This window comes from Leptinotarsa decemlineata, unplaced genomic scaffold, assembly GCF_025532065.1.
Source record: "Leptinotarsa decemlineata unplaced genomic scaffold, Ldec_3_MD MMD2_P_RNA_scaffold_5, whole genome shotgun sequence".
Lineage (NCBI taxonomy): Eukaryota > Metazoa > Arthropoda > Insecta > Coleoptera > Chrysomelidae > Leptinotarsa > Leptinotarsa decemlineata.
Genome location: NW_027412532.1, coordinates 23,631,033 through 23,642,728, shown reverse-complemented (window position 1 = coordinate 23,642,728; position 11,696 = coordinate 23,631,033). Strand labels below are relative to the sequence as shown.

The following is an 11,696-nucleotide window of genomic DNA, read 5'->3' as shown; positions in this document are numbered from 1 at the left end:
GATACATAGTTTTTTCTACATCTTTACAAATTAGGAATACTTGAGAATATGTTTCTTTTGAAGGCATTCGTTGAATTGAATGTCCGTTGAAAAAAGGTCGTTATAAAATTATTCAAAGCATACAATTGTACTACCGTCAACAAGGTACGTACCCAGTGACTAATCCTTTTAAATTCCCGGAAACTTGAACGATCTGAAAGTGGGTGAGTATCTTACCTTTTGAGATAATCCTAAGAACCGGTGAGAATAATGCCAGAAGTATCAGTCGTCCATTCAAACGGTGACCATTTTTTCGATTGTCTCAAAGAAGTTATCAATCAAGTTTTGTCTGGTTGATCGCCACCTTCTTGAAATGTTTTATTGCTCAAAAATAAATTCAAACTCATAATTTCAAATTATATTTTATTTTCATAATACGGAATTTCACATTTCAAACACCCTCTATTGAACAGTTTTCTGTTAACAATTAGCCCTTGAAATAAAAAGTGAAGTACCTAGTCGTTGTTAGGAAAGTCCATATGACAAATTTCAAATTCGAAATTGAAGACAAACATTCTGATGACCAAAAAGCTCTCTCGAGATATCTGCTACATTTGTAAATATTGAAGAAACATTCTGTTGTTTCGAATAAAAGTGCTTTCGAAACTGATTTTTATCTGATCTTGTTAGCATATTAGCAACATTAGGCGTTAAGAAGTTCCATTCGTTCGTTAGTGTTTTTCATTTTATTCAAACTGTTATAAACAATATATGTCAAAATAATCAAAATGGTGGCTATTATTATCAAAACTAATATTGTTACTATCAACAATATTTCTCTCACTTCCACTTTCTCGAATTCCGGACAAAATGTATCACCAGAAATATATTCCGACGAGTTTGGAGTTGTTTGGTTTATTTGGAGACCTTCTAGATATTTCTGTAATTTATCTCTAATGAAGTCTTCACCATATCCTTGTTTCATTGCATTATTTGAAATCCCTGTCAATGAGATATTATGATAATTTTTTATATTCTCTAGATATTTAACGAAACCACTATTTTTAAAGTCCTTATCAAAATATTCGTATATACCTTCATTGAATTCAACAGTAAAATTCTCAACATTTTTCAGATTTTCAAGATATCTGTAAAACTTGGAGTTTTCGAAGCCATTGTTAAAGAAAGAATAGATTTTAGAATCACTGAAGTTCAGTAATTTATGTTCTTTCATAGACTCTAAATACCTGTAAAAATTACTGTTCTTGAAACCTTCATTAAAGTAATCGTACATGATAGTTGTTTTATAATCTTCATTCGGCAGGACTTTATTCAATAAATTCTTTTCTGTATTTGAATCAGAGTTTTGTGAAAACTCTGGAGGAAAATTCGAGTTATCAAAACAGGGAATACCTTGAATGTTGGAGGAGTTTCTGACGCTTCCATATGCAACAATAACACTTTTACTTCTGAAGTAATGTATTATTTCAATGAGATCGTCACAGGTGAAGTTATTGCCACCCAGAGAAATTTTTGATACATGCGGTGAGTCTGCGATTATTTGTTCTGAATCCAAATGAAATAATTTATTTTGTTGAATATACAACTCATTCATATTCGCCAAAGAATGCAAGTATCTTTTTACGTCTGTGATTTTGTTATTTGATATGTCTAAGATTTGTAAATTTTTCAAATTTTCGAAAGTTCCATGATAAAATTGTTCCAGTTTATTGTTGGATAGATTCAAATTTATTAGACTAGACAAGTCTGAAAACAGTCCGATCGGGAGAGAAGATATATTGTTATGTTCCAATTTCAATATTTTGAGTGTATTTAAATGTTCAAAAGTATCTGAGAATAATTCAGAAATGATATTATAACTCAAATCAAAATTGATGACTCTGGAAGTCACATTCGAGCAATTATTTTTTCCAATCGACTTTAACCGATTTTTGCTGACAGTGATACTTTTAAAACCATTGATACAAAAATCTATGTTAGTGATTTGGTTCCAGCTCAAATCTATGTTATCAATCTTATGTCGAATACTTCTTATATTAATTTCGGTTATTTGATTGAAACTCAAATCAATATATTCAAGTTTGATGATGTTTTGATCCAAAACCAGTTCGTCAAAACTTTTCAAAGAATTCAAAGATAAATTCAATGATATTAAATTGATTGCTCCAGTCAAGCAACTGGGTCCCAATGTTTTCAGATCATTTTTTGATAAATCTAAAATTTGAAGCTCGGATAAGGAGTTGAAAATTCCTGGGCTCAATTCAGTAATGTTATTTTCACTAAGGTACACTTCTTTGAGAGAGTATAGAGAGTTGAAAGCTCCTGGTGATAGCTTTCCTATATATAGTCTTTCCATATGAAGAATTGATGTTGTGGAATATTTCGAAAATGCTGCTGAAGGTATTACTGGAAGATTCGAAGATACAATTTTCATAACATGAGGACAGTTATCGCAATTATGTTCAAAAGCTCTATGTGGTAATGGTAATGTGACTCCTGAGCATTGCAATGTAATATTATGTACTATTGTAACATATGAATAAGAGTTGTAATAACCATAATTAATTTTACGTTGTTGTTCAGTTGCAGCAGATTCTTCGCAGTCAAGTCCAGCACAGGGTTCCAGTAGATAAAAACAGAAGAAAATAATTTTTAAATCCCACATGAACCTGAAATAAATATTTAGTTATTGATTGGAATCAATGAAAAGATAAAGTGGAAGAGTTCCCAACAATCTTTAAGGGCTCATTTATTAGTTGAACCGAATACGCACTTAACGTTAATTAGTCTGAAAAAACTAATTAATACAGTTCATTGTATGATTTTCACTATAAAGGGTTTTACAAGGAACACGAATATAGTTTCCAGAATGGACAAATAAATTTCACATATGCCGCTCATTTAATCACGAAGGGACATGAGTTCAACCATGAATACAAGCCCCTCCATTTCTAGAAGAAAAGTTTGAAACTTGACCTGTTGGAGAGTATGGAAATGAACAAATTCAAAAAGTCTCAATATTTTATGAACGATCAAACTGAATTGAATAATTCGCCATCATTGAATCTGTTCATTTCCAGGTGAAAATAGTTGGGTATATTTATAGGTATACTTTTGAAAAATTTATTGATGTATGAATGAATGACAACTGATTTGACAGATGTAACTTCAACGAAATGTCAATTATCAATTATCAAAGATTCTATATAAGGTATAACGTAGTAAAAGTTATATTGGTGAAACTTCAAGACCATTTATAGTGGGTGTGAATGAACATCAAGATAACATCAGAAAGAGGCAATTCACAGGATCACAATTGTCAGAATGAAATTAGACGGTGAACAACGAAATGAATGGAAAAATACGATTGGCAATGAACTCCTCACTCTAAGAAATATAAGATAAAAAAATCAGCATATATTCTTACACCTCGAGATGAGTGTATTTCAAATAGCTCTTTTGAAAAGGATCGTTCTTAGCTACCCATTTCGAAGAAAAATACAGATAGTGGCGAGATTGCAACAGACTAATATCTGAAAACCCCTTGTACTACATCGAATGTTTTGACGCATTGATCTGATGACATTCATTATATTCTCCATTGGAATTTTTATATTTTTTAAATGTGAAAGATGAAAGGAACAAAAAAAATTAAATGAAAAACTATAATTTTTTGGTAAAAATTGATTTTACCATTTTACATCATGCGTTATACATTATACACCGTATAATATACAAAATACATTATGCATTTAACATTATGCGTTATACATTGTATATTTCGGAATGTACATTTGAGATTATGCATTTCCTTCAGAAAATATATTTTATATAATTCTTTTCCTTCTTTAATTCACCTTCATCGTTGGATAGGTCACGTAGCTCCCCACAGGATCAACTAGGTTACCAGACCTGAACAGTTGATATATATTTCTTTCAATGTCTTTCTATCTTTTACATTTAAAGTGTCTGTGATGGAATTGACCTATACTCAATGGAAATCAATAGCGTATTCAAATAACACTTCATTGTTAGATTTCACTGGACAGTTTACGAAACCGCAACAAAACTCTTGAGGAAGCTATTGTTGCGGTTTTCTGAGCTGTCCCATGTAAAAAATAAAGTATTACTTAATTAACTCAAGTGTCTGTTACAAATAACACCAGTCAGTGAATGAATGAGGACCTGAGAAACATAACAACTTTCGAATTATAACAAGGTAATATCACCGGGAAATTTGAAAGAATGAGCTATTCGAAGACAAGATGAATTTCAGTTTTTTGGGGAGAGAGTTACTAGTTTTCGTAAACTATGAAGAAATTATCAGTTCACATCTATTTGTACCTTCTCATTAATTGTTGAGAATACGAAAAAGAAAAGTTTTTCAACTGAAATTTCAAAAAAGGCTCTTCATTAAGAGTTTTCAACATTTGTGTTGTTACCCCCAGATATGAAATTTCGATAATCGAATAGGAGACATGGAAATTTGAATACTATTGATTTTTTCAAAAGTGAAATGTTTAGTGAAATTTTACTTTTATCATTTGCTATATTGTGACGCAAACCTGAATACAAACTGAATAGAAAAAGTGTTTTTTCTATGAATCAATATTCATATAAAAGTAGTTGTTTCAAAATTATTTTTCTTCTCGTGTGATTTCACGTTTATATGAGAGTGATTGTTCCTAAACGACTTTTTCTTCCAGTTCGTGTCTGATAGTCACTTCCTTGTGAAGAGTTCATTTTGGAATTATTTGCTATCTTTGAAAGATTCCCACTTTTTTGTATGAATATGAAAGAAGTATAATGTCAAAACCTTTCTTTCTGAAAAATCGATATCTTTGAAAAATATATCTTCCTCAATTTGAACCAGATTTCTATGGCTGGGATTGAATGAAATATGCGAATGAATGTTATTACATACTGTCATCGATGACGTGAGTAGATTCAACTCATTTGTGGCATAAGGTCGTAATTTTATGAATGAATTGAGTGTTCTATCTTGTAATGTTATCCACTGAAGAGACAATAAGACTAGTAACTTAATCCGAAACATCGATGTCCGCCATTGAGGATGACACTGTCCATGCAAGTGAAATTTTACTAATTTCACATACAAATGTTCGGATAACAACTTTTTTTCCAGTTTGTGTCTGATAGTTTGTATGATTACACATCTTTGTGAAGATTCCCACGGTTTTTTGTATGAAGATGAAAAAGTAGAAAGGCAGAACCTTTTATTCCCAAAAATTAATCTCTTTTAAAATATACCCCTTTCAATTCCTAATAACTCTCGAACTACCTTTTGAAGGAATTCAAATATGTTTTACAATATAAAGAATTCTATTTGAATTGAAGGGGTTATATTTTTAGGAGTGATTCATTTTTGGCTTTCTACTACCCCATCTTGATACAAAATATGTGGGAATCTTCCAAAGAAAGGAAGAAAGTAATCAATTTGAAAATAAGTAACTCTATACATGACGTAAAGAAGCAACTTACAGACACAAACTGAAAGAAAGCCCTCCTGAAACAGTTATTTTCATAAAAACATTGAATAACACGAAAGAAAAAAAATTCTTTCGAAAGAAATACTTTTACATGAACACTGAATTATACAGAAGATACTTTTCTCTACACAGTTTGTATTCCAAACATTCGTTATGGAAGATTTCCACATATTCTTGTATCAAGATGCCAAAAACTTTTTTTCCCAAAAAAGAGTTCTAGTTATTTCAAAGAAATAAAAAAATATTTTCGAGTATCGTTTCATCCAGTATTCAAAAAATATTATCAAAATAAGAACGACAACTAAAAAAAACGCACAGTTCATATGATAGAACCTGGGTTTTTATTGAAGGTGGAGACTTTTTTGAACTATGAACTATCTCATTTTTTTGAAGAACTCAGAAAAATCATTATTGTTATTCAATTCCAAAATACAACTCTGTATGCTTTGATATTTGCAATTTCACTGCTTATGGAATGAATTCGAGTCAGAGTTCTGATGGAAATTCAATCTGACGAGTATTTTGGTGTATGAACAAACTATGATACATACATAATAATATATCTTATTGGAAGTGAAGGACTATATGTAATTTGTGAAAAGTACTGAAACTCTTTTATTCCTACATATCAGAACAAAAATTCTTCAGAAATCAGAGTTTTTTCGTCCAGAGAAAAAAAAATTAATTTTACACTGAATTTTTTTCAATTATAAAGACGGTGGCAGACGGTGAGATACGTATTTATAAAGCTTTTTTTTTGTTTCATGTGCAAAATCATTGAATACAACTCGCTGATTATTAGAACATTTTTCTTTGTGAAAGATAGTTTGAATTTACGCAGTGTAACTTATCGGTGTGAACCGAAAAGTTTCCCTTTTCGCCACCCTTATGAAGATCCACATTTGAACTTATATTAATTTTCGAAATTGTGAAAGGTGAAGATACAAAAAAAATCGATGAAGCGATGACTATGAATTGGAAAGTATGATTAACAGAACGTCAATCGAAAGATTCACGTGAACTGATCCAAAATGAAATTGCTTTCCTGTAGTTTTATAATCCTTACTTCGCTTTCAGTTTCAAGTCTGATGCTATATGTGGTGCTGTATTGTATGGCACCAAAGAAAAAATGAAAGAACCTGTCTATAATTCATCATATCTCTTAGGATTTGAAAATCATCAAAGGAATACAAGGGCGACACATCATTTGAAAAGAAATTTCATTAAGAATGTATTCATGTAACTATTCACTACGTGACTCTTCATTTGGAACTTTCATTTGAAAGATGATGCAAACAAGTTATGAAGGGACAACAAAAATAACTGAACATTGTATGAATCCAAAACATGGAAAACCGTGCATAATTTTAGTAATTTCAAAGTAGAGGCTCTAACTATTCTTCTTTAATTGCCATGCATGAGTATAATTAATTTTCGTAATTTTCGAAATGTTGTATGACTTTATGTAACATTTCTGTCTCAATAAATATACATCATGTTCACCATTCACTTTCCGACAATGATGAAGTTTATTTACGAACTCATTTCCGACATCATGGAATGTAAATTAATCACATTCCATAATGTAAATTCTGCAATGAACTGTAATCGTCTATTGTATCCTTTCGATTTCGAGAATCCCCAAGAAAATCTAAAACCTCATATCAGATGATCTAGCAAGCCATCATAAAGGACAACTTTTGCTTATCCATCATTTAAAATATTTGTCATTGTGTTCTATTACATCCATATTCGAATTTATTGGACTTCACACATATTGCCATGAATTTCACGTTTACATTTACATGCAAAACATTATTCATTATTGCAGTTAAAAGCACAAAATTTTCAGCATTGACGGCGACATTATCTACGCTGCGCAGTTGAATTTTTCGCAGTAGATATCTCGTTTGAGACACTTTTCGATCGAGCACTCTGTCTTGAACAACTAAATTATTCAACTGCTTCAAAACAACCTTCTTTTCTTCGAACAATTGAATGCCTTTCTTTAATTCTTGAACACGTTTACTCTTCAACTTTCCGTCTGTATTCTGAATATAATTTTATCACTGATTATTTCAACTGTTCAACAACATTATACCGGATGATTCTCACCCCTATAACTTTCTTATAATTGGAGATAGAAAATGAGATGGAGGGTTGCGTATTATACTTCCATTAACATATTTTGACATATTTACTTGCTTTGCCGTACTTTCGGTTTCACCGGAAATGGCCCCAACTTTCGATTTTTAAATGGGACAATCCTACATATTTTTACTCATTTCGATCTATAATGACATTCTGAATCCAACAATCTTCCACTTGTCAATATTTGATTAATAGTATCATTTTTATTTTTTATCTAGAATGCCCTGGATCGTGTAAATCGCTTCATTTTTGTTGGTCAAGTAAATATGAGAAAACTACGACTTTGAGACTTATGACTTCACAGTCGTTTTAAGAATTATTTCACAGTCACAAATATGAATTTTTCCAGTTACCTTGATATTTTCAAATGGAAACGTGGTGACTCGTCGGCTTTCTGTGAAAGATTATTTTCTTACGAATAATTTGATGCCACACACTTCCACTTCATTTTCTATATTTTTCTCAATAATTGCAAGAAAGTCACAAATTAGTCCACTAAGGTTATAAAGTTTCCAAATCCTTGATCACGTCAAAGTTAAACTTTTTCAATTGCGAAAAAAGAAATGAAAATTTCTATGTTTTTTACTTTTAATTTTCATTTCTCTTTTCATTATGATCTCCTACCACGTAGTAACGGCTACATCCATCAATTTATTTTTCAATTGTGACACACATCACATTGATTAGGTGTTCCATAGTGATGTTCTGCAATGCCACCCTTACTTAATGCTCTAGTTCTTCACGAGTAGTTGATGTTGTATTGTAAACCTGATTTTTAATTGTTCCACAGAAAAAAAATTGCGGTGTAATAGGCCTATGATTATGAAACTTCGGCAAATTCTATTTTATGTTTCCACTATCTGCATTACTCAAAATGTTTCGAATTTATGCAAAAGTCACCATTTCATAAGAAAGTGATGAAAACACTGAGTTTTATGAATTATCAAATCACCAACCATATTATAGGAAGAGAGCAGGGGATTGATTTTACGTTCACTATCCTTTGCAACAACTGTACCTACGAAAAAATTGAACTTTGTTGATATAAAAAACGAATTTCATGAAAGTCGTATAGACATTCTTAATCGTAACATACAGCGGTTACTTTCCGAAAATGAGCATTAATCCAGTTCATCCCATTTTTTCGTATGTTGTATGGTCAACTCCCAATCGTTAATTGTATCTAAATTTATAAAAGCTGTGCAAGAATTTTTGACAGATTCATCCCTCCCTCGAGTTGTGTTTTCATATTTCTTAAAAGTCACACATCTCTTTAACGTTCACCATTTATAACTAATAGCGTTTGGCTTATTTTCTACTTTATACATTTTCACGCAATCAAAAAGATAACATCCCAAAATTTCAGCATGGGCTTGAGGAATATACTTATTATAGATTTCATATTGACTTTTGAAATGCAGGTACTCTGCGTAATTTGAAGTTACTTAACAAAGATTTCATTGTAGTTCTTATGATCTTTCAAGGTAATTGGTTTCAATTTATTTCCATTAAGTTCTGAAGCTCCATTTGTGGAATGGTATTTAATTTTTATTATTTTTAAAATGTTTTCGAATTCATAAAGAAAAAATTAAAAATAGTTCACCACCTACCTTTTGAGAATTCGTTTCACCATTTTCATGAAAATAACTAGTTTGAAATGTTAGTATGAAAACGTAACTACCAAGTTAGTTTGGCAAACTTTAACTGAGTGTATGAGTTTCATTTTTATCAACAGATTAGAAATTATCCGTTTGTCATAAATGTTGACTCAGAATATGTGAATGAATGATTATTTTAAGCAGAAATTAAAACACTATCGTCATTGAATCCCAGTCCAGTTGACGATAGTATCCATACGTGGGTGATTATAAATATTTTATAAACCAACACAAATCTGCTTCCTCTCTATAATCAAGTTTATATTTAATCAACTGTTCACTTCATTTTTTCATAATACCTCATTACATGTCTGGTAGAATCATTATAAGACAAAAAACCATTTTATGAAAAAATTTCATATTCTATTCTGAAGGAAATTATATTTATTTATGAGATATATTACTTAGTATGGAATTATGGGAAAAATTACTGTATTTTTCAGACTCAGGATTTTTTAAATATAGCTATTGAAGAAAGTGTAAACAACAGTTGATCAAATTCAAAACTCACTAACTTCGATGCCAATCACATATCATAATTCATAACTTTATAAATATATAGTTTGTAACGTAAATCAGTAATACAATATTAACCAGTCAAGTGAAAACTAGTGTATCCTACTAGAAATTTGTAATGTGGCGAAAAAAATTAACGTTTTTCGAAAGTTCGTCACTAAATAACAAAACTTTTTCTTGGAGTAGTTGTTAGAACATTGGACCTTAGTGTTGTGTGTTCTTGGGTTCAAGTCTCCTATATCTTGAATATATTTTTTTCAAACCACTCAAAATTCAAACTATTGGAAATTGAATGAATTACAAAAAAAGTTCCTTCTAACTTAATATTTTGGCATCTGCATTTTCGTAATAATCTAAGAGCCCGTGATATTCCTTCATTATTCTAAGATGTTTGGATCATCGTGGCTTTGACAGGTAACAGGTAACTCGCTGAATACTCATGAATTTTTATGAAATGAAACTGTACTTACTCGTACTTTATAGTGGAGAAGCTGAATTTAATATGGGTTAATTGGAATTGGTTTGAAAAATTGTTACACAAATATAAGTTTATATATAAAATTTCAAAATCGAGGATGCCCCAAGGCGAGAAACATCCTATATAAAATTTTCATTACGATATTCTGATAGTCAAGTAAATGTTGTTACGGTGCAGTGTAGTGTAGATGTATGTTTCCGGAAACAAAAATTGAATCCAAAAATAGACAACTTTGTCACGATTTAACTTACTTTTTATCTCTCATCGTTTACGAGATATTCAAGTGTCGATTCGAATCTTTCTATTTTTGTGTACTATAAGCAGACAATCATTAAGAAAAATTCACTAAAAAAATTATATCTTTACATCTGATGCAGATACCAGCCATGAATTTGAACTAACGCCTCCCAAAATGGTGTTCAGATACATGACCAGCCTTGAATTAACTCAGAGACTTGATATTGACGTGATTGAAAACAAGTATTCTAATAACTCAGTCACCTTAAATATTGTCGAAAACAGTAGCTTTTCATACTGCCCAAAATATTAACACGGTAGACATTAATATTGAATAGCCGGTGTTGAAATAGAAAGGGTTGACAGTATAACATTTTAGGGCTCTTTCTAGACAGCAATCTCAATTTCCGTCAGCATTGCGATAATCTCACTGAAATACTCAATAAGCAGTGTTATGTGTTAAGAAACCTGAAAAGAATTCTTTTATACTACCACGGACAGATAGAATCAAGAATTAACTATGGGATTATTGTTTGGGGAAATTCTCCACCTGCACACAATGTTTTGTAACAGAAAAGAGAATTATCAGAACCATTGCGAACGCATCACAAACATCATCGCCTAGAACCTCATTTAAAACATTGAAAATTTTGCCTCTACCTGTTCTCTACATTCTGGAAGTTTTGTTGTACATCCATAAAAATAAAGAATTTTTCAAACAAAACCAATCTTTCCATGAATATGGATCAAAACAAATTTCTACATACCCAAAACACATTTATCTTTACGTCTGAAGGCGTTTGAGATTTTGCGGCTGACTATTCAAACATAAAATAAAAAAAACTACTTTTTGAAATTAGCCCCTATACAATCGATGAGTTTTTTTTCTTATCTATATCAGCAAAAAATGTTATGTATTATTTTTCATCTTTGCTGCTTTGTTCACTTGTTTCAATAACTCTTGTTATATGAATGTGTCTGTTTTATAGTTGTATTAATTATATGTATCTGATATGTACTGACTTGTCCGATTGCTTCTTTTAGAGTCATTATTATGGATCAATAAAATATTAATTTCATTATTATTATCATCGTAGCGTGCGCTGCTCAGGCCCTATCACCTGAAGCCCCGATACATTCCGGAGG

At 31.0% G+C, this 11,696-nt stretch overlaps 1 protein-coding gene across 1 annotated transcript; it reads right to left on the bottom strand.

The window, feature by feature from the left end:
- Positions 1–388: 388 nt before the first annotated feature.
- LOC111509843 (uncharacterized) lies at positions 389–9,448 on the bottom strand. The gene is made up of 2 exons (XM_023165677.2): positions 9,272–9,448; positions 389–2,669 (listed from the first exon to the last, which is right to left on the bottom strand). Exons 1-2 carry the CDS (start codon positions 9,298–9,300, stop codon positions 683–685), a joined length of 2,016 nt encoding a protein of 671 aa, XP_023021445.2. The 5' UTR covers positions 9,301–9,448; the 3' UTR covers positions 389–682.
- Between the last annotated feature and the right edge of the window lie 2,248 nt (positions 9,449–11,696).

Coding starts and splice junctions, on each gene's coding strand:
- LOC111509843 (XM_023165677.2), bottom strand. CDS start 9,300: ATGAAAATGGTGAAACGAATTCTCAAAAG. Junction 2,670..9,271: donor GTGAAACGAATTCTCAAAAG/GTAGGTGGTGAA, acceptor TATTTATTTCAG/GTTCATGTGGGATTTAAAAA.